The sequence below is a fragment of the Emiliania huxleyi genome, assembly GCF_000372725.1.
Source record: "Emiliania huxleyi CCMP1516 unplaced genomic scaffold EMIHUscaffold_55, whole genome shotgun sequence".
Classification (NCBI taxonomy): domain Eukaryota; phylum Haptophyta; order Isochrysidales; family Noelaerhabdaceae; genus Emiliania; species Emiliania huxleyi.
The window spans coordinates 452464-473439 of record NW_005197877.1 but is presented as its reverse complement, the minus strand read 5'-3'; the positions used below and the strand labels follow the sequence as shown (position 1 = coordinate 473439).

General features: G+C 66.6%; 5 protein-coding genes across 5 annotated transcripts; 2 read left to right on the top strand and 3 right to left on the bottom strand.

Moving 5' to 3' along the window:
• Positions 1-184: 184 nt before the first annotated feature.
• EMIHUDRAFT_464740 (hypothetical protein) lies at positions 185-8971 on the bottom strand (the record flags this gene model as incomplete). Its single annotated transcript, XM_005765543.1, has 8 exons — positions 185-2709; positions 3082-3374; positions 3461-4226; positions 4292-5527; positions 6747-7342; positions 7751-7983; positions 8229-8320; positions 8468-8971. The coding sequence occupies 8 exons, from the start codon at positions 8969-8971 to the stop codon at positions 292-294; spliced, it is 6138 nt and encodes a 2045-aa protein (XP_005765600.1). The 3' UTR covers positions 185-291.
• Positions 8972-12335: 3364 nt separating this feature from the next.
• EMIHUDRAFT_212928 (hypothetical protein) lies at positions 12336-13400 on the top strand (the record flags this gene model as incomplete). The annotated part of the gene is made up of 3 exons (XM_005765542.1): positions 12336-12991; positions 13071-13268; positions 13334-13400. The coding sequence occupies 3 exons, from the start codon at positions 12336-12338 to the stop codon at positions 13398-13400; spliced, it is 921 nt and encodes a 306-aa protein (XP_005765599.1).
• Positions 13401-13583: 183 nt separating this feature from the next.
• EMIHUDRAFT_212927 (hypothetical protein) lies at positions 13584-14099 on the bottom strand (the record flags this gene model as incomplete). Its single annotated transcript, XM_005765541.1, has 2 exons — positions 13584-13724; positions 13938-14099. The coding sequence occupies 2 exons, from the start codon at positions 14097-14099 to the stop codon at positions 13584-13586; spliced, it is 303 nt and encodes a 100-aa protein (XP_005765598.1).
• Positions 14100-15833: 1734 nt separating this feature from the next.
• On the bottom strand, positions 15834-16585 carry EMIHUDRAFT_212926 (hypothetical protein; the record flags this gene model as incomplete). The annotated part of the gene is made up of 2 exons (XM_005765540.1): positions 15834-16273; positions 16441-16585. 2 exons carry the CDS (start codon positions 16583-16585, stop codon positions 15834-15836), a joined length of 585 nt encoding a protein of 194 aa, XP_005765597.1.
• Positions 16586-16635: 50 nt separating this feature from the next.
• EMIHUDRAFT_212925 (hypothetical protein) lies at positions 16636-19322 on the top strand (the record flags this gene model as incomplete). Its single annotated transcript, XM_005765539.1, has 5 exons — positions 16636-16704; positions 16784-16909; positions 17054-17499; positions 18023-18059; positions 19212-19322. 5 exons carry the CDS (start codon positions 16636-16638, stop codon positions 19320-19322), a joined length of 789 nt encoding a protein of 262 aa, XP_005765596.1.
• Positions 19323-20976: the final 1654 nt, after the last annotated feature.

The window sequence follows — 20976 nt, the reverse complement described above, 5'->3', positions numbered from 1 at the left end:
TTCAAAGTGAGAGTTACTCCCCGCCGGTTCGCGACTCTCGCTGTACCGCTCCTGTACGCTGAGAGAGCTCAGGCGTCAGAGCGCACAGCGCGGTCAGGCTCAAGGGAGCACATGAGCACAGCGAGGCAGCTTCGCGCCAGGGTTTGTGACAGGGAGTCGAGAGAGCCGCGCCCCGTGCGGCGTGCGCGCGCTTAAATTCTCTCTGATCTCTCAGTCTCCTACAGTCAGACACAACAGTCTCACCTATGTCTTTGATGGTCTCAAAAACTCAATCTCTCATATCTCACACTCTCATCCGGCGGCGTCGCTGTCCGTGCCAGCCCCCGTCTCCGTGCCGTCCTCACTCTCTCCGGGGAGGCTCTCGAGCCGAAGCTTGCGCGTAGCTGCGCTCAGCTCCAGCTGCAGCGCAGCGATAGCGGACTGCAGGCTCCGGCTCTTCTCCTCGAGGCTCGCAATTGCGCGGCGCGCCTGGATCAGCTCATCCTCCTCCTTGTCCAGGTCCTTCAAGTAGCGATCCGTCAGCTTGGACGACGCCACCTTCTCGAGTGACTTGATGTTCTCGCGGAGCCGATCCTGGTTCTTGAAGCAGTCGTTGATGTGCGCGTTGTGCGCTGCAGCCTTGCGGCCCGCCTCCTCTCGCGAGTGGTTGTGGTCGAGCAGCTCCTCGAGCTGCTGCAGCATCTCGGCCGGCAGGAGCGCGCCCTTGCGCCACTGCTTGAGCTCTTGCGGCGTGACGCTGTCGCGCTCGACCTTGTCGAGGAGTGCCGCGCGCTCCTCTCGCGCGATGAACGTCTCGAGCAAGGCGCGCGTCGAGGCCGCCATCACGCCGCTATCTGCCGCGCGGAGCTGCGAGTCGAGCAGCATGCGCAGCTGGCGCGCGGTCGTACGGCACGACGAGTGCGCTGCCGTCTCGCGCACGGTGAACTCGCGCTGCTCGCCCGGGGCCAGCACGAACTTGAAGCGAGAGAATGCCGTCGTCTTCTTGATGGCGCCCTCGGTGAGCACGGAGAAGCCGCCGCAGCCCGGAGCAGCCGAGTGGTCGAGGTATAGCGTCACGGGCGCCCCGCTCGGTGCGTTATTGCGCAGCGTGTAGCTCGTGGTGAGGTGCTCGCGGTGCGTGAGCCGGCAGCCCGCGAGGCGGCGGCGGCGGCCGCTGCTCTCTGCGGCGCGCTGCTGCTCGGCGCGCAGCCAGTGCAGCTCCACCTTCTCGACCGCCGCCTCCTTGTCGACGCGGCGCTCCACCGAGACGGTCGAGTCTTCGCCCCACGGGATGAGCTGCTCGTCGCCCGGCAGCATCGGCGTGAACGGGCACTGCGCGACGAGCCGGCCGCCCTCCGAGACCGAGCAGGTGCCGGGGGCAAGGACGCGAGTGGTGTCGTTGGTCAGATGGATGCAGCGCGTGGCGCAGACCTCGGACGCCTTCGGGTCGTACACGAGCACGCGGTCGCCGCGCACCGCGTGGCTGCCCAGCTCGACCGACGCCGTCTCCCCGGCGCGCACCGTGACAGCGTGCGGCACCTCGTAGATGACGTGCTCCGAGAGGCCGCTCAGAGCGACCGCGTCGAGGCTCTCGAAGCCGTCGCTGACAGGGTCACCAGAGGCCGGCCCGCCGCGCAGCCGCAGCACCAGGTGGAGCGTCGACTCCTTCTGGATGTTGTAGTCCGAGAGGGTGCGGCCGTCCTCGAGCTGCTTGCCCGCGAAGATGAGGCGCTGCTGGTCGGGCGGGATGCCCTCCTTGTCCTGGATCTTGGCCTTGATGTTGTCGATCGAGTCGGAGAACTCGACGTCGAGCGTGATTGTCTTGCCCGTGAGCGTCTTGACGAAGAGGTTGCCCGAGTCTGAGATCTGCCCCCACGCCTTGTGCTTGCCCTTGGACAAAGTGCCGGCGGCGCTCTTGCGCGCGCCGCTCTCCTTCTTCAGCAGCTGCAGCTCGTTGGCCACGAGCGACAGCGCGACGCCCTCCCAATCCTCCTCCCCGATGTTGGAGACGGTGGCAAACAGCCGAAGCCGGGCCTCGGCCATCGCCGCGCCGAGCGGCTCCGGCGGCACTTCGAGCCGGTACTGGCAGAGCCACTCCTTTGCGGGCTGCGCGTACGACACGAGCAGCTCGTCGAACGAGCCCGCCGCCTCGCCACCCGACCCGCTTGCTGCCGCCCGCGCGACGAGCGTCAAGTCCGTGTGCCTCTTGGGTGCGGCCGGCTTGCGCGCACTCAGCCTCGCGCCGAGCGCCTTGCGCAGGTCCTGCTGCAAGCTGTCGTCGAGCATGCAGATTGACCGCAGCACGTCGAAACGCACTCGAACCATCGATCCGCCGTGGTCGAGCACGACGAGCTCGGACCAAACGAGCTCAGCCTCCTCCGTCCCGGGCACCGCCCGCTTCTCCTTTTCCAGCAGCAGGAGCCGCCCGGAAATGGCCGACGCCGCCTCATCGCCCGTGGTGAGGGAGCAGTCGGCCCCGACCACCGAGGCGAGGAAGTCGCCGAGCGAGCTGCCGAGAGCAAACTCGTGGAGAGGCTCTCCTCCTGTACCCACCCGCGGTGCAGAATCTGGGTAGCTCACGATCACGCTCGCTGAGCCGGCGCTGACGTCGAGCGTCTCCATTGTGAGATCGCGCACTTCGTTCGGCACGCTGAGCCCAAACGAGGCCGTCTCGCCGCCGAGCGAGCCGGCGCGCTCGACGAAGGCGAGCGCGTTCTTGTAGACGGTCACCTTTTTGAGGTGTGTGCGAGCAGCAAGCATGCTTGGACGGGCTAGGACGCGACCAAAGGAGCAAAAGAAGAAAAATGAGCGCGGTGCGTTCCTCAGCTAAGGGGACAACCCAAGTCCCGGCAGCGCAGAACTTTCCTCCCTCGGAGAACCGTGTTATGGCCCTGCGACCGGGACCGCGCAGCGCAGGTCACAACTGGCATGAGCTAGCCGCGACATGCACATGGTCATCATGGAGCTCCCCATGTCGCGAGTTATCGCGCGCGTTTTTTCTTTCCACCTGTACAAACCGCTTTGCTTTTCTAAGCGGGCTAAAGCTCGCGCCTCGCGCCACATCAACGCGACGCCCCCTCACCCCTCCACGTCGAACTGCACCTGCAGCGCGAGCCGCGAGCCGCGGTGTCCCACCCGCGCCACCGGCACGGCGATGGCCGCGCCCGCGCTCCCGCTGCCATCGAGCAAGCTGCGCTCGAGCGCGGGCGCGGAGAGGGGCAGGTCCGCGTCGTAGAAGCAGCGCGTGAAGGCGCCGCCGGCGAGCCGCGGCGACGCGTCGGCAGGCGCGCCGCAGCCCGGCGCCGCCGGCCCAGCGGCGGCGGTCCGGGCGCACGCCGCCGCCATCGCGGAGGAGACCGCCGCGGGGAGGTGGCGGAGGTCTGCAGGCGCGTCGCCTGGAGGGAGGGCCGAAGAGGGCGGTGAGCGGCGCGGCGGGCGGGGCGGCGAGGCCACCCACCCACTCAGTGGGTGACACACACACCCTTCGGCTCCGCGACGCACTGCAGAAGGATCCGGCGGCCGCCGCCGCTGAGCTCCGGTTCTCCACTGTCCGGCTCTCGGCGTGGGGGGAGCGGGTCCGAGACGGCGGTGCAGCGGAAAGTAAGGCTCTGCGCCTCCTCCTCCCACTCCGCCGCCCGCGCCGGCACCGCCTCCCCCCCCGCGCCCTCCTCGCCCGCCTCCAGCTGCACCTCGACCAGTGCTCCCATCGGCAGCGCGCCGACGCGCAGCACGAGCAGCGGCGGCAGCGGCGCCCCGCCGCCGCCGCACCGCCGCCACAGCCACGCGTGGCACGCCGCGTGCACCTGCACCACGTCGCTCTCGCGCACCACATACGCAATGAGCGAGAGCGGGCGGCGAGTGCCGAGGCCGAGTCCTGAAAGGACGGCCTCGGAGTGGCGCAGCGCGAGCCGTGCCTGCGCGAGCGCCCCCCCCTCGACCAGCGCCATCGTGGTAGGGACGAGGCCGAGCTGGCCCGCGACGTTGCCGACGCCGGCAGCGGCCGTCAGCTGGCAATACGGCCCGATCATGCGCGGTGCCCACTCGGAGAGCGAGCAGACCCGGAGCAGCCGCTTCGGCGGGGCCGCTGCAAGCACCTCGAGGGCGACGCGCGCGCCAGCGGCCGCCTCGTGCAGCGGCAGCTGGACGCACGCGCGCGCTGCGGGCGTCGAACGCATCAGGCTCGCGTACGCGACGTTGAGGGCTCGGTAGTGTGCCAAGTCCGACACGTACAGGCGGACGTAGAGCACCTGTTCACAGCTAGAGGTGTGAAGAGACGCTGTTCACAGGTCCGACACGTACAGGCGGAGAGCACCTCTGAGAGGGATCGCCCCGCCGCAGACAAGGCCGCGGGAAGTGCGGCGACGGCTGCGCGCAGCTGCGCCACCGCAGCCTCCGCCTCCGCCCTCGCCTCCGCCTCCGCCCTCCCCTCCGCCGTGCCGCCAGCCTCTGCGGCGAAAGGTCCCGACGCGGCGGCGGCGGCGCTGCTCGGGGGAAAGACGAGCCTGCAGATGCCCGCCGAAGCGGCGTGCGCCCACCCGCCACCGCCGCCACCGCCACCGCCGCCACCGCCACCGCCGCCACCGCTGAGGTACGGATCGGCGGGCGGTGCACGCAGCGGCAGCCACTCCCTCGGCACCGCGGCGGCGGCGGCGGAGGCGGCGGGGGCGGAGGCGACCGCGCCTGCGGCGGCGAGCGAGGCGAGGGAGGCCGCCTCCTCCCCCTCCTCCTCCCGGTTCCGCTCCTCTTCCGCCTCTGTCGCCGCCGCCCTCCGCGCCTCAGCCCACGGCGCGCGCGGCGCGCCCGCGCCGGTTGGCGGCGCGGACTCGCCCTCCCCCTTGCCGCAGATGTCGACGCCGTCGGCCGCGAGCAGTACGACGGGCGCCATGCCCGACGGGTCCTCCGAGTGGACCAGAGGCCTGGCGCCACGCAGCACGAGCCGGCGGCGGAAGAGGGGGCAGTCCAGGGTGAGCGTCTCGTACTCGCCGCCTTCGCCGCAGACGTGGAACCCAAACCGACCCTCGAGGCGCCCAAACAGCGGCGCGAGCTCGCGGATCGACCTGTGCAGGTGCGAGGCGCCCAGCCCGAGAGCGGCCACCTTGACCAGCACCGCCTCGACGCCCGCCTCTGCCATCTCTGCGAGCAGCTCAGCCTGGTTGCGCTGCCACAGGTATGCGAGCGAGACAAGGCCGAGCCGCTCGCACACGTCCTCCACTCGGGTGCGCTGGTAGTTGGACAGGATCGCGCCGCAGCACACAGCCTCAAACTCGACCTCGGCTCGCGCCGCCTCGAGCAGTCGCAACAGGTCCTCAACCTCGTCGCCGTCCGTCCGCTCGTAGATGAGGCGCTGGTCGACCGCGTCGCCGGTGATCGGCGCACGGAAGAGGGGAAGCTCGAGGCATTCAGCCAGCGCCGGCACCAGCTCCGATCCGACAGTCTGGTACATGAACGAGTCCATCTCGCGGCCGTCGTCGGCGGGAGGGTGGAGGTTGCCAAGCGCGACGAGCTCGTGGCCGTGCTCGACGCACTTCATCATCGCGTAGGTGCTGTCCTTGCCGCCAGAGAGGAGAGCGAGGACTCGCATGTATCTTTGCCGTTGGTGGGACGTGACCTCTCGGCTTGCTCTCGGCTTACTACTCGAGGAGAGCCGCAGAAGGAGAAAACGAAGTGCGCATTGTCTCACAGAAGGAAGTATTCGGAGAGGAAACAAAACAACCCGGCGAAATGGAAGTAAAAAGAAAAACAATCCGCTCCGTACGCGCTGCAGCTGCACACCCACCGTGCACGGCGCGCTACAACCGTTGTTGATAGCGGGGCCGGACGAGGAGGATGTCGAGCAGCGACCCGCAGTGCACACCCGCGCAGCCGCCACCGCCCGATCCGCCGCACCAGCCGCCACCACTCGACCCGCCGCACCAGCCGCTGCACCAGCCGCCGCAGCAGAGCGCGGCCTCCGCTGCGCTAGCAGCGCCCGTCACCGGTGCTGCGGAGCCGCGGCCGCAGTCGCCGGCCCTTGCGGCGTCCTTCATCGCTGATGTGGAGCCGCGGCCGCAGTCGCCGGCTCGTCCGCCACCCCACCACCAGACTCTCCAGCAGCCCCCACCCCTTCTTCCCGACCCGCCGCCCTTGCTGCCGCAGCCCATGCAGGAGCCTCCGCCGCTGCAGCAGCAGCCACCCCCGCCGCTGCAGCAGCAGGAGCCTGTAGTTGCCGCGCAGCCGCTGCAGCAGCAGCCTCCCCCGCCGCTGCATCAGCAGCCTCCCCCGCCGACGATGGTTACGATACCGCTGCAGCAGCAGCCTCCTCCACCGCTGCAGCAGCAGCCGCCCCGGCTGCAGTGGCAGCCGCCTCCTCCCCAGCACCAGCCGCCGCCGCAGCCGCCGCCGCCGCCGCAGCCTCCCGGCGGCCCTGAACCTGTGCGCTGCCACCGGGGCGGTACTCTAGTACTCCGGCGGAGGCAGGGCGAGGGGCTCGCGGGGCGCGTGTGCTGAGGGGCCGGTGGGTGCCGTGAGCAGTGCACTCTACCGGCACCGGCGCAAACACTAGGTGTAGGTGATGTGTGAGAAACGCCCACCCACCGTCTAGTCTGGCTGTCTCTGCCTCTGTCTGGGCGGGATGTGGGAACCGGCAACTGACCGATTTCTATCAGAAAGAAAACATGTACACGACTCGATTCACGACCCAAAGCGCAAGGGTCGATGACGAACGACAATTCGAGCAGACAATCCTAAGTCGTCAACACTAAGGCGCCGTGCGGGAGCCCTCTCCTCACGCTGTCGGCGAGCGCGTCGGTGTCGGCCTGCCCGTGCGGGAAGCGGTGCCCGTCGGGAAACTCGAGGTACTCCGCCGACGCGTACTGCCCCGCAAGCTGGCGGCACCACTCGTAAAACGGATCGTCGCGGCCCTGCGCCACCGTCGCCGGGAAGTCGAGCGGCGCGGAGAAGAGGGGCGCAAAGGCGTTCGCGCGGACCGGCATCCCGCAGACGAGGACGTTGTGGCTCCACGACGGCGGTCGGCCGGCGGCGAGGTGCGCGGCGGTCAGCAGCGTGATGAGGATTGCGCCCTGCGAGAAGCCAAGCAGCGTGTCTGGGCGGTGCCGCTCGACTGCCTCCTCGAGCCGCGTCATCGCCTCCTCGGCGTGAGGGTAGCGGAACGTGACGCTCTCGTCCATCAGCGCCCGCAAGTAGGCAGCCGGCTCGCGCGTCCCCTCGTAGGCGTCGTGCTCGACATCGTACCAGCTGAGGAACGGGCCATCGAAGCGCGCGGCGACCGCAGGGTCGATGTATGTCTGCTCCAGCGCGCGGGCCGGACTCGGCGCCGCTGCTTCGCCCGAACGCCTTCTTGGCGTCCGCGCTGCGCCAAGTCGACCTTCCCGAGGCGGGAGCGGCGGTAGACGTGGGCTGCGGCAGCGGCCGCGACGCCGTCTTCCTGGCGCAGACGCTGGGAGACACGTGGGAGACGATTGGCGTCGACAACCACAAGGGCGCCCTCGGCGCGGGCGCAGCCATCAACCTCGCCGACTCCGACGGCTACTCCCCGCTCCTTCTCTCTGGCCACTCTGGTGCCAAGATCGCAAGGCCAAGGGCGGGGACCTGTTCCTTTTTTTTTTTTAAATGAACACACCTCTACATTTATTTATTTGTCCCTAAATCCCATCTCGTCTCAGAGTTTGGCTGTTTTATATATTTATTTATTTAAGAAGTCTCTACATCCGCGTTTCAGGTCGGTCTCCCGCCGCCCACGCGAGCAGCATGATCTCGTGTTCTTCCAGCGGACCCGGCTCCCCACCCAGCGCGACTGCGTCCAACTCCTCCTGCATTCGCTTCCCGTAGTGCAGACCCACTTGGGTATTGGCCTTACAGTAGCGAACGCCCAAGAATTTGGCGTCTACCGTCTTGACGCTGTCACCGTTGCTCATGGTGACAAAGATGTCCATGAAGAGTTGCCAGTCAGCAAGCGCGTTCGCCGGGTAGATACAGACGTTCGACGTTGGGAACTTTAGCCTCAGCCTGCACAATGTCGGGGGTGGCGTAAGAGGAAGATATGGCTAGGGGCCGCAAGCTTGCGAGTGCAGTCACGTCTCAAGCGCCAGCAGCTCGCCGATTTTTCGCGCTGGCGTGGCCTTTGTGGCAGGCTGCATGGACGCCTTGGAGTTCTTGACGGGCAAGCCACCTCCCCTAAAGCTCCGCGTCTCGCCTCCCTGCAGGAGAGCTATTGCTTGGAAGAGCAGGCCAATGCCTATAAGGTAGCTCACTGCTGACTGGTGCCGGTGGCGGAAGTTTGTGCAGGTGCTGTGTCTGACGATCCTACCGCATGGTCGCGCGGAGTCTCGGCGGAGTTGAACACCTAACGCGAGGGGAGAGGGGGAGTGAAGCGGTGGGTTGGAGGCAGCGGGTGGATCTCAGGGGGTTGCGCCTGGTGGGCTTTGGCGAAGTACTTGTCGGATTCGAGATGTCCAAAGAAGTAGTCGCGGTCTTGCCGAGCGGCATAGACCTGCTCCTTGGTTAGGGCCACGCACTCATCGCGAAATCCCGCGTAGCCTGGGTCCGTCACCAGGCACGTCATCGCCCGCGAACCGGCCGCCGGAGGGAACTGGACTCCGTGTGGAAGCGCCGGCCCTCCGACGAAGCCGCATGCTCGCGGCGAGATTGCGATCAGCTGATCGTGACGAAATCCCTTGCGGTGCATCGCCCACATCCACGCGGTGTAGTGCCTGATTGGCATATCAATCGCGCTGCGCTCCGCGTCCACGAGCTCATTCGGCCGAACAACCGCGTGGCTTCCTGCATTGCACGCCGAAGTGCAGAAATTGATGACCTTGGCGCCCACACGGTGGGTGGCCTGCAGGTCGGCCCGAGTGATGAAGTAAAGGGCGATCCACGAGGCGGGCTCGACGCTTCCCTGATGCGGCGGAAAGTCGAGCAAGTTCAGAATATCCTCGTCGCGCGACACAACCTCGCCGAGGTCGGGGTTTGCCCCGACGACGAGGAGATCCATGCCCTCTCAAAAGGAAGAATCTTACAACAACTCCCTCCCACAACACTGGGCACGGGACTGGCGCGCACTGGCACTAACACAGGTACACCACGGGAGCCGCCTAAGCGACTCCTGCGAGGGTGGCGAGGCACTTAGCTCCGTGCACCCGCCCACCCCCGCCAGGCAAGCTCATTCACATTCACGACCTGCTCTGCGATGGCCGTGTGAAGAACGACTGAGATGCGCTGCTTCTGCAGCCCCAGCCAGCTCTTGGTGGTCCAAGTCACCTCATCGAGGTACTGGGCCCGCGTCAGCTTGTTCTGGGAATTCGGCCAGGTCCCGAGAGCCATCCCTCCGTTGGGGTGTCTGTTTTCTTTCTTTCTTTTAGCTCTCACTTGCTGTTTTCTTTCTTTTAGCTCAAGAGTCAAGTTGCGACAAGCAACAACCCCTGTTAAAATCCCTCCGTGTCCCGTGGTCCTCCCTTTTGGCGTTTATTTTCTTTTTTGCGGAGATTCCCCGGTAGAACACTCAACGGAGCGGTGGATGGAGCGGTGAGGTGGAGCGCCTCGCCGGGGCGGGGCGAGGCTACGGCCAGGACGGGGCGCGAGGATGGCTGGGAAGGGCGCGCTCACCGGCTGCGGGGCGCCGCCGCTCGTCGTGCCCGTCCGGCGCGCCGCGCGGAGAGGGCGGCTCGGCGTGTTGCAAAAAGAGAACCTCGACGGCTTCCCGCCCTCCACCACCTGTTCACAGCCAACCGCCGTGAAGAGGCGCGGCTCCCAGCCGAGACGGTCACTGCCGCCTTCTGTCAGCCGCGCCTCCGTCCGTCCCTCGGGCAGCGGCGCTGGGCCGAGGGCGGAGGGCGGGGAGGCGGAGCCTGCTCACGTGAGCGGACGAGAAGGCGTGAGAATGTGAGAGATTGGTGAGGCGGTGGTGGAGAGCAGTGTTGGTGGTTGGGAGGGGGAGGGGAGGGCGGCGGCGGGCGCCGTGCTCCGGCGACTGCGAGTAGTCGTGATCCGGCGACTGCGAGTAGTCGTAGTTCTGTAGGCCTGTGGCCCCTCCTTGGCGTGCGTCGCCTGCGAGCCGGAGTGCGCGGCGCGGTGTGTGTGTGTGTGGTGGGGGGGGGGGGGGTAGGGGGTAGGGGGGGGGTTGGGGGTTAGCATTCGCCTAGAGCCGCTGCCCGTGGCGTCCAATAAAGATACCAAGTGCCGAGGGTCGGAACCCACGGGATCTCGTCGCCCCCTCCATTGGGGAGAGCCCACTCCATGGACGCCGTGGGCGGGCAGCGAGGTGAGCAGTGTGTAGCGAGTGGCGGGCATGTAGGGACCTGGCCGCGCGGGGTCTGCTCCAAAAGCTCCATGCACATGTCGAGGTTTAGGTTGTCGAGGTTGCGCCCGACCACAACGGATACTGACACCAGCACGTCGCACGACGCACGATGCTGGCGCCACCTTACTGCTTACTCGGCGCGACATGCCGACAGGTAGCGACCAACGTTCGGCTACTTACGTGCATCTTTCCAGCCGGCCCAGCCTTTGTGATTCGCGGGTGCTGGAGTGTGCGCAGGCACAGTGATCGTGATGCCATGCCATGGGATGGAGGCCTTCGGCGAGGCCACGGCCACAGGATGCGGATGGATGCCTTCGATCACGGGATGGATGCCTTCGACAGTCGGCACCCAGTGTCCTTGCGCGGCGCGCGCGAGCTTGGGGTAGCGCGCAGGCGTCAGGAAGCGGAGCGCCCGCACAACCAAAAGCGCGCGCGCACCCAGTTGCTCTACACCTCCCACCAGCGCCCCCGCAGTCACCGACCGGGCGCAGCAAGTTGTCAATTGACCGGCAGCGGCAGGTGAAAAGAAAACATCTTGGAGGAGGCGGCCGGTGCTGAAGGTGCCATGCGCATCTGCTCAATTCTTGGGTTTTGTTCGAGCTGCCCCTGCGATGTCAAAACGGGCCCAACCGGCCGCGTCCGCCAGCTCCTCTAGTGCTCCAGCATCGCATTTCGTCAGGTACGAACGCGAGGACGACGGCTCGCGCAAGCTCGCAGAGCACTTCGTGAAGTTTGTGGCCGAGCAGATGCTGGGCGGCATGGATCGAGCGGAGCGCCTATCGTTCGCGCCCTTCCAGCTTGGCTTGGACGATTCGCACGTCGAGGTGCTGGAGAACGTGGGCGTCATCAAAAGGAAGGACAACACCTTCCTCGCGGAGCGTGGCGACATCTTCTACGTCCCCGCAGCAGAGCGCGACCGGTGCGCGCGCGCGGGCGACGCGGTGCGCGAGCTTGAGGGGCGGATCGAGTTGGTATGGCAGGAGCCAGCGGCCGTAGAGGAGCGGCCGCACCAGGCCCAGCGTCTCGTTGAGAAGGTGCGTCATGCCGGCCGACTACCGCGTGCCGCCCCTCTACTCCCACCCCTCTCCCTCCTCCACGGCCGCAGGCACCGGAGAAGATGGACGCACTTGGGGGGGACGTGCAGATGTGTTGAACCCATAGGCGGGCTACAGCGGCAGCAGCGCTTCGTTGGCGGAGCCGCCGCTCGCGCTCTGGAGTTTGGGCGCGCCGGGAGGCCCGCCCGCGCTGCCCACGTCTCAGAAGACCTACAACTCACCGATGCAACGCCTGTTGCGCGCACCGCCGGGGATGGAGAACGGGATGAGGACGAGGCTGGAGGGGTCCGCGCTGGGCGGCATCATCGCAGCACCGGCAGAAGAAGGCTTCTCGCGGGTGGAGGTCATTGAGCACTGCGTGCAGGTCGCAGGCTTCGACATCGAGACAGCAGAGGGGGCAGAGCCACCGCCACTTTTCATTGCCATGACGAGCAAGGCGCCAACTTTCAGCGAGCGGGTGCCCCCCCCCCTTTCACACTCACACACACATGCACACACACACACACACACACACACACACACACACACACACACACACACACACACACACACACACACACACACACACACACACACACACACACACACACACACTCATGCACACACTCATGCACACACACACATGTACATGCCCCCCCCCCCCCCCCCCAAGAAGAAATCCTGGGGGTCTTGGTCCCCCGCGATCCCGACATCCACCAGCGTTTGGTGGGAGGCGGCGGGCTCACGGCGGCGGAGCTGTGGGAGAAGGTAGACCCGTTGGGGGTGGGCGACCGTTTCTCCCTGCAATCGCAGTACGGACGAACGCTGGTATCGTTCGTCAAGCAGGCGACCGGGGATTTCCCGGCCCACTTGAAGTCCTCAGAGATCGACATGTGGCAGTAGAGCTACCGTGTAAATTATGCGGCGTTTCACATGTCGAGTTTGTCATGCGGGGTATGCCATTGACATGACATTGGGAAATTCTTTTGACCCGGCAGAAAAATTCTTTTTTGAAAGGGCGTGCAATGGAGCAGCTCGCGAATCGCGAGTTCCGGCCGCCTCCACCGTTTTGGACCCTGAAGTCGCCGGCCGACCTTCCGAGCAGCACGGAAGAGGAAAAGACCATCAAGCGAATCGCGCAAAACCTCCCGGCGATGAACGTTTGGGCCGCGGATGGCTCGCCCGGCGTTCCAGTCGACGTCGTTATGATTGTCGTGCCAACTGAGGCTGTCACGCTCGGGCCTCGATGGAGCTCATTTCGCAAGAACGGTGGCCTGTGGGTCCAAAGCGATGCAGTAGACGGTGGAATTTCGACCCGTGACAAGCTTGATCTGCGAGAATTCGCAACCTCCTACGCGTCTATATTCAAGACGCTGGGAATGGGAAGCGAGAGTGTGGTAGCAATCGTGGGCTACCACGCCGACGCGTCGGGGATGACGGCCAACGGGCCCCAGCTGCCGCCGGACTTCCCCGCCCGCAATGCCCCCAAACTTCACTGGATGCAACCGACCTTCGCCCCGTTGCGGTCCTTTGTGATGGCCTCCGTTACCGAGCACTTGGTGAGCTGCGACCTGGGGGAAGTGCAAGTAACGTCTGGCTATGCGCACCTGCTCGCTGCTGCTCACCACTTTGAGGCATTCCGCCGCGGCGGCGAGGTCAACGGGCGCCTTTGGGGGGAGGGGTTGCGGAGGCAGACAACGGCCCGAGAGCACGAGCATCCCCACACGTGCCCCCTCTCTTATCTAATTTGCATGTGATAGGGTCATGCTCGGTAACCGCGACCTGCAAGGGTACTGGGGAGGCTCGATTTTGGGCGATCTCGGCGTCTTGTACGTGGCGACGGCGTTTGTGGCGTTGCGGGCGGTGCAGCGGGTCGTCAACCCGAACTCGCGTGGAGAGCTCGGACGGCCCGTCGACCTCATAATCGAGGAGGCGCAGCGCTGGCACCTGGACGCTAAGTGCCTTAGCCTCCACGCCCCCCGAGGCGCAGGCGCAAAGGGATGGGCGTTCGTAATCACCGCAGGCAACCATGGGGCGGCATGGGGATCCACTTGGGCATTCCACCGGCGGCGAGGGACGTGGAAGGCTAAGGGGTGCGGCCGGGCGGAGGGGGTGCAGAGGCCGCCGCAGATGCCATCAGTCGACCCGGCGGCGGGCGCGGCGCCGGTTTTTGGCATTGGATTGGCGCTGTGGGGATAAGTCATCGTTAGAGTGTGTACTGTACACAACAAGATCTGTCCAGAATGTGAATGATACTTGATACGCCTTACCGCTTACGCGACGCGAGGCGAGGTGCGAAGCGAGCCCATACGGCCGCCGCCGGGCTGGAGCACGCCGCTGCCCCAGGCGCGCTCGAGCGCGACTCGCAGCGCCACGCCGCCAGCCCGCCCGAGGAACACATTGGGCGTTTGGCACTGAAGAGCGACCAAGAGAAATACCTCGCGCTTAGAGCCTCTTCCCAGGACCCAGCCCATGCTTTGCTCATGCTTCGGTGTGAATCACGCCCCTCGCCCGCTGTGAAAATAGTTGGCGGTGGATTTTTTCGCCAGTCAATAGAGCATGAAAATACCTTTCAGACGGTACCTTCCTGTCCTTCAGAGTCGAAGAACTCGTCCTCTGCCCTCGACAAAGACAAACTCGGCCTCCGACTTTAGCGTGCGCCTCAGCTTGGCGGTCTGCACGCGCATGATCGCCTCGTTCGTCCCGCCGCCGTGGCAGCACAGGACGCGAGGGAGTGCGGCGGCCGCACCGAGCGAGGTTGCTGCGACGGCGGCTCTGGTGAGTCGCATGGTGCGCGAGCTCTGCTCGCTGAGCAGGATATTGCCTGCTTGTGCTCGATGGGACTCAAAAAAAAAATTGCTAGCTCAAAAAACCGGCACACCAATCTCCCTTCCTCTCTCTATCCTCTCTTGGAGCTCCAGAGTCCACACCCCCCTGCCCCGGGATCGCGTACAAGCTATGGCTACCGTAGGCCACACTAGCGTCGCTGGGGGTTCCCTGCCCTAGATGGGAAGCTGGCCGCTGATCCGAAGACCGACTGCACCAGGGCGCCTAGATATACTCGAGGTGAGCGAGGGTGAAGTTACGCCTTAAATGCCGGCCTCTCTACTGTGGACCTTACTCCGAGCTCGTTGGCTCCTCCTATTCCCCCACCCCCCCTCCCCCCCCACTCTCTCCGAGCAAGGGCGTGCGCTACGTCCCCAAGGGGGGGGGGACGTGGGGGGGAGGTGTGGCGCTTAGGTTGTGGCGTTTGGGTTGTTGTGGGGCACCCAAACGGTTTCGGTTTTCCTCCTTGGTGCCCCGAGTAGAGCGCGATCTCCCCTGGAGTCTGTCGCGCCCGTTCTGTCTAAGCTCGAGGTTCAACCTTCCAGTTGATCCTTATCGGACTGGTGAGGTCTGCCTAGCCGTCGTAGTGTAGTGCCTGGGGTGCGTCTGCGTCGGTGCTACACACACTCGGCAGGACGCTGCTCAAGGTCGTTGCTGCTGGTCGTCGCTGTTTGTTAAACGAATTTCGCCATGGTGTTTTTTCTTTTTATGCTTATGGCAGTAAAAAGAAACGGAAACGTGTGCGGCAGGCGCGGGCTCGGTCGATATCCCATACTTCGACTCACATCTTCACTGCTGCGGTGTGTGCCCGGGGAGGCGCGGCGGCGGGGTGGATTGAGAAGGTCTCAGAATGCAGAGAAGCTGCAGGCGTGCAGAGGCGCGCGCTGCAGTTTCTCTGATCGGGCCGCTGGCGGTGTGCGCGAGACGGCGTGGTGAGGCGTGAGGCAGGCTATTGTAGTGGGGTGCGGGCTGCGTCTAAGCGTATGCGTGCACATGGTGCTGTATGCTGTGTGTGCAAGCAGGCTGACAGGCTGTGCACAGCAGACTGGGCGGATGAGCGAGCGCGCGTGCGGGCGTGCGTGCGCGCCTGAGCCTGCGCGGTGCCGTCGCACTCGGACTCGCGGCGCGTCCTAGTACAGTCGCTTGTGGGATGCCAGAAGCAGTCTGCAGAGCCTGCACAGGGCGCAAAAAAGGCGCAGGTGTGCTGGTGAGGTGTGCTGCGGCGCGCGTCGCGGCGTGAGTGGATATGCGGCTTGCTCTGGTGGTGCGAGGGGCGCGTGGCTGGTGCGGGCGGCGCGGGACGGCCATGGGGCGCCAGCACAGGGCAGACGCACATGAGACACAGGCTTCTGGGCGCTACGCGTGATTGCGTGCGCGCGGGGACGTACGCGCAGTTTTCACGCGGTGTGCGTGGAGAAGGGCATGAGAGGCGCCGGCCGCGCGTGTGTTGTCGTGTGGGAGTTCGGAGTATGCCCGGAGGGCGTGCCCGTAGGCGACTAGACTTCGCACTGGCGCCGGAGGCCCCAGATATGGGACTCTTCGCGCCACCGCCAACCACTCTTGTTTTGAGCTTAGCCTTCGTGTTATGAAACAACTTGTTTTTTTTTTAAATGAACTCGGGGGCACGGGACGCGGCACAAACGGGGCACAAACGCCAGGCTACAAAGACGGGGAGGCACGTAGTGACGCAGGGGAGTCTAGGCGACGGCGGCGTCCTCCGACGCCGCGGCGAGCCTGAGCTCGGTCGCAATCTCTTCCGCCGCCGCGAGCTGCAGCGCGACTGACATGCGCTGGGCCTGCAGCGAAAGCCACGACCGCGTCGACCAGCTCGCCTCGTCCTCGTGCTGCCGCTTCGAGAGCTTGTTGCGCACCTTGTCCTTCATCTGGTAGAACAGCCGTTTGACCGCGTTGCACCACCCGCCGAAGGTTTCAAACAGGTACATCTGCACGTCGGTGTCCGAGCGCGAGAGGGCGTGCGCGTAGTCCGCCTTCTTGTACGCCACATAGCCGCCGCCGTCGCTCGGCCTGAAGTCGCCGTCCCCGACAGCGCCGCGCTGCTCGAGGCCGAAGACGTCCGCGCTCGTGCCGGGCTCGGTGTTTTCTTTCGCCCAGTACCTCGATGAGGTGACTTGGACCACTAAGAATTGGCTGGGGCTGCAGAAGCAGCGTATCTCGGTCGTTCTTCACACGGCAATCGCAGAGCAGGTCGTGAATGAGCTTGCCTGTGGCGGGGGTGGGCGGGTGCACGGAGCTAAGTGCCTCGCCACCCTCGCAGGAGTCGCTTAGGCGGCTCCCGTGGTGTACCTGTGTTAGTGCCAGTGCGAGCCAGTCCCGTGCCCAGTCCTGTGCCCAGTGTCGTGCGAGGGGGTTTCCTTGTAAAATTCTTTTTTGACGCTGGGGACGCGGGAAACGCGCCCGCCCCCTCCTCTTTCCGGTGAAGGCTGTGCATATGGACTCGCCGCAGGTCTACGAGCCACTCGAGCCAACGCTCAAATCGGGATGGCTGGAGAAGCGGCCGTCCGACGCGCTCCGCCGCTCGCTCCCGCTCTCGGGCTGGCGGCGGCGCTGGTTCGACCTCACGCCATCGCAGCTGATTTGGCGGACCGGCCCTGGGCAGGAGGGAAAGGGCTCGCTCCCGCTGGCGCAGGCGTCGGTCCACGCGCCGTGCGCCTCGCTCCGCGCGACGCTCGACGGCGAGATTGCCGTCGAGCTCCTGCTGTGGCCGTCCGGCTCCGACGGCGATCCGCTCCTCTTTAGCCTCACAGACTGCCAGGTTTGAGCAGCGTCGCACCGCCACGCCGCCGCTGCGACCCGCGTGCCGATTGGCCGCGACAGCCTCTGCCCTGCTCACGCTCGCCTGCCCCCCGACCGCCCGCCTGCCACTGAGCCGAGTCTGCTGCCCCTGCTGCCCCTCCAGGCGTCCGTGACGCTGCCCCTGCGCGCGGCGTCGGCGGATGAGGCGCATGAGTGGGCGAGCGCGCTTGCGTGCGCCGCCCGGCTCGCAAGCGAGGAGGCGTCGCCCTACCTGCCCTTCGAGGCGGGAGGCGGGCGGGCGTCCACGCGCAGCAGCAGCCTGCACACGCCCCACTCTGCCGGCAGTCCCTGCCGGCGGCAAGGCGCGGCCGCCTTCGAGGCGGCGCTCGAGGCGGTCTTCACGAGCGACTCGCCCGACTCCTCCCGCCGACTCCGACATGTGTATGTGCAGCCGCCGGAGGCGGACGTCTCGCAAGTGGCGGATGGCGACCCCGTGCAGGAGATCGCGGCGGGTTGCGGGACAATGCAGGAGGTTGTGAGCTCGCCGGAGCAAGACGGCGCCCACCTGCTGCGCGACGGATGGGCGCTTGGCACCGGCTTCCGCCTCTCGTCGCCTCTCCTCTCCCACCAAAGGCAATGCGGCGCCACCACCGCCCCTGCCACCTCCTCCTCCCTGCCGCCGCCGCGGCCAACCGCAACGTCGCCACAGCTCTCGCTGCCAGTCTCGTCACCACAAGTGTCTTCTTCTTGCGGAAGCGCGCGGTCGCTTCCCTTGCCCCGGCGGTGGCCGTCGCTGCCTTCGTCGCTGCCTCCCTCCTCGCCGCAGCCCTCCTCGCCGCCGCCCTCGTCGCCGCCGCTTGTGCCACTGCCCTCATCACCGCCGCCCTCTGTGCCACTGCACGCGCCGTCGCCGCCACTGTCGCTGCCTCCCTCCTCGCCGCTGCTTTGGGATGCGACGTCCGCGCTGCGTCGGAGCAGAGACCTGCCTCAAGCTCCCTCCACGCAGCTAGGCCGCAACGCGCCCGCCGCCACCGCCGCCGCCGCCACCGCCGCTGCCGCCGCCGCCGCCGCCGCCGCAACCACCACCCCGTCCACGCTGCCATCTGCAGCACGGCCCACGGCGCCGCTGCAGGAAGGTTCCGTGGAGCCTCCGGGAGGGTTACAGGAAGGTTCCGAGGAGGGCTCGGGAAAGCTCGGCGCGGCCCAGCAAGCGCTCACGCCTCTGAGCAGCCGCGTCGCTGCCGCCGTCGACGGCGCTATGTCGCGCTATGGGCCACCGCTTGCCCTCTCTTCCGCCCTCTCCCCCGCCCTCTCTCCCGCCCTCTCTCCCGCTCTCTCGATGGCGGCAGTTGTTTCGAGCGGGATCGGATCGCCGCGGCCGCCCTCGCCACCCCCGCCGCCGTCGCCGCCGTCGCAGCAGCCCTCGCCCCCCTTGCCTCCCTCGCCTCCCTCGCCCCCCTCGCCCTCGTCGCACCTCCTGCGCCCGCCACGTCTCTCGCTCAACGCGCCGCTTTCGCCATCGTCGCACTCACAGCTATCACTCTCGCCGCCGCCGCCAGTCTCGTCATCGCCGCCGCCAGCAGCGTCGCCGACGCCGCCATCGGCATCCAGCCTCGCCTCCACGCCCGCTGGCCGCCCCTCGCCAACGCCGCCGCTCGACCTGGTTCTCTCGCCGCCGCCAGACGCGTGCCCCTCGCCGCCGCCGCTGCGCTTGCCGCCCACACCCCAAGCACCGCAGTCGAGCCAGCTCGCGGCGCCGCCACGCAGCCGCAGCCTCAGCCGCCGCCGCTTCGCCGAGAGCGATCAGGAGGCGGCGGCGACCGCCTCAGACGCCTCCTCCCCTGCCGCGCCGGTCGCCGTTCGCTTGGCCGCATCGCTGCCGCCCTGGCGGAGGGAGCATTCGCAGCAGCAGGAGCAACCTAGATGCTGCAGACCCGCGTACTCGGATCGAGGACGAGCAGCGTATCGACCGGTACGAGCAGCCGCATTCCCTGGATGTTGCACGCCCGCGGTCCACCGAATGCCCTGCTCTGTTTTACCCACACGCCCTGAGCACCCTGCATCCCCTCGCTAGGAGGAGCAGCTGAGGCCCCCGGGCCGAGCGCGCTGTGTCGTTGAGAACTGCGCGCGCCCTGGCGCTGCATGGCCATCCTGCGCGTGGGCGGCGTTCTTCACAGCTTGTCGGTGTGAACAGGCATCGCTCGCGCCAGCGAGCTCGAGGCGAACGGCGCGCACCGCCTCGCTGCAGAGGCGCTGTTCACAGCTTGCGGTCTCGTGTTGTGGTGAGAACCGAGTCTGATCACGACGCTGGCTGTGAACAGGTGCTCGCCATCGGCCTCGAGGTCTTCAAGGCGTCCGTCGACCGCAGGATCGCCGATGTCGTTCCGCCGTCTGCTGCGCTTGCGGCGGCTTGTGTCGCCGAATCACTGTAGAGGTGATGTCAAGAGTCAATCGAAAAGCGGCACATCGGGTGCACCTTTCTACTGTGTAGCCTCCGCCCCCCACCGCTGGCTGAGTCCACGCGGGTCAGGGTGCCGAGCTGTTGTAAAAACGCTCCGTAGAGAGCCACCAGACAGACTGAGCCAGTGGCTGAGGCGCTGAGCCGTCAGTCCCAGGCCCCGGCGGGCCCCAGGTCCCAACCCCAGAGACCGCCTAAGCACCTAAGCGGCCTAAGCGGGGGGGGGGGGGGGGGGCGCTTAGGGTGCTTAGGTGCTTAGGTCGCCCTCGCGAGCGTAGCTACGTGCTGACATTATCATACGAGTGATCCATGGAGTGATCCTGAGTACCCTCATGGATATGCCTGCCTATCCATAGCCTATCGCTAAGTACGAGATTGCGGCCTCACAAAGCCGCAAGGCTTGCAGGTGTGTCGCAGCTCAGGTATGAGGTCCCTGGCTACGGGACGGCGACCTTCGACCTGAAGCACGAGAAGGCCGCGGGCGACCGCGAGCCGGTGCAGGCGGCGGAGCGCTCGTTCGTCGAGCGCACCGCGCCGCGGAAGGAGGAGCTGACGGAGGAGCAGAAGGATGCTCGGGCCGCGGCTCGCAGGGCCAAAAAGGCCCGGCAGAAGGCGAACAAGGCGGAGAAGGCTGCGGCGGCGGCTGCGAGCGAGGCTGAGCGTGCGGACTACCCGCACGCGCAGCTGCGCGAGAACGTCGAGTTCGTCATGGACGGCCTGGAGGCTGCGACGCAGGCGGCGCGCAAGGCGCAACCCAGCGGGGTCCAATATTCAGGTCGCCTACTCGCTGCCTCCCGAGGGGGGCAGCGGGTTCGGCGACCTGGTGTACGCCACGGTCCCTCTGGGCTCCGTGGCGACCAAGGTCGCCCGGGACTGGCTCGCCAACGAGCTCTACGAGCCGTCCCGGGGCGGCAAAATTGATGCGGCCTGCAGGGACCGAAAGGTCGCCGACCTGATCACGGCTGCCGGCGCCTCGGCGCCGGCCGACGCCGTGTTCGGCGGCAGGTTCGCGACGGGCGAGACGCCCCGCTCGACGACCTCCGCCTCCGAGGCGGACGAGGGCGACGGCGCCGGCGGCGATGGCGGGACCGGCTTCGACCTGTTCGGGCCGGACCCGGGCGAGTTATCACCCCCCCCCCCGCGGCCATTCGGCGGATAAAAGTTTATCGAACGAACGGGAAGGGAGCGGGGGGCGCCCAGTAGGGCGCCGGCGCCCCAGCGTAGAGGGCCTCGTGTAGCCCTCCTTTTGGTAATTTAAAAAGTTTATCGAAACGGCTTCGCTTGAAACCCGCCCGGTCTTGGCCGATTTCGCTCAATGTCGAGCCGTTTAGCCGCCCAAGCACCCGCCCCGCGCTCGGCCTAGAGTGCCCGTGCAAGTGCGCGCTCTTCAAGTTGAGGCCGACGCGACCCGGCTCCTTCGAATGCGTGTCCGCGACGACGCACCCGCCCCGCCCTTAGCCGCCCACGGAGCCATCTGCGCGCCCACCGTCGGCGACGCCACACCTCATTTGCAGCTACAGCCTTCCGATCATGGCTGCTGCTCGATGCACGGCGGATCGAGCTACTTCAGCACCACGTGCATCTGCGCCGCGCGAAATGTATCGCCCAAAACCAATCGCACGGAAATT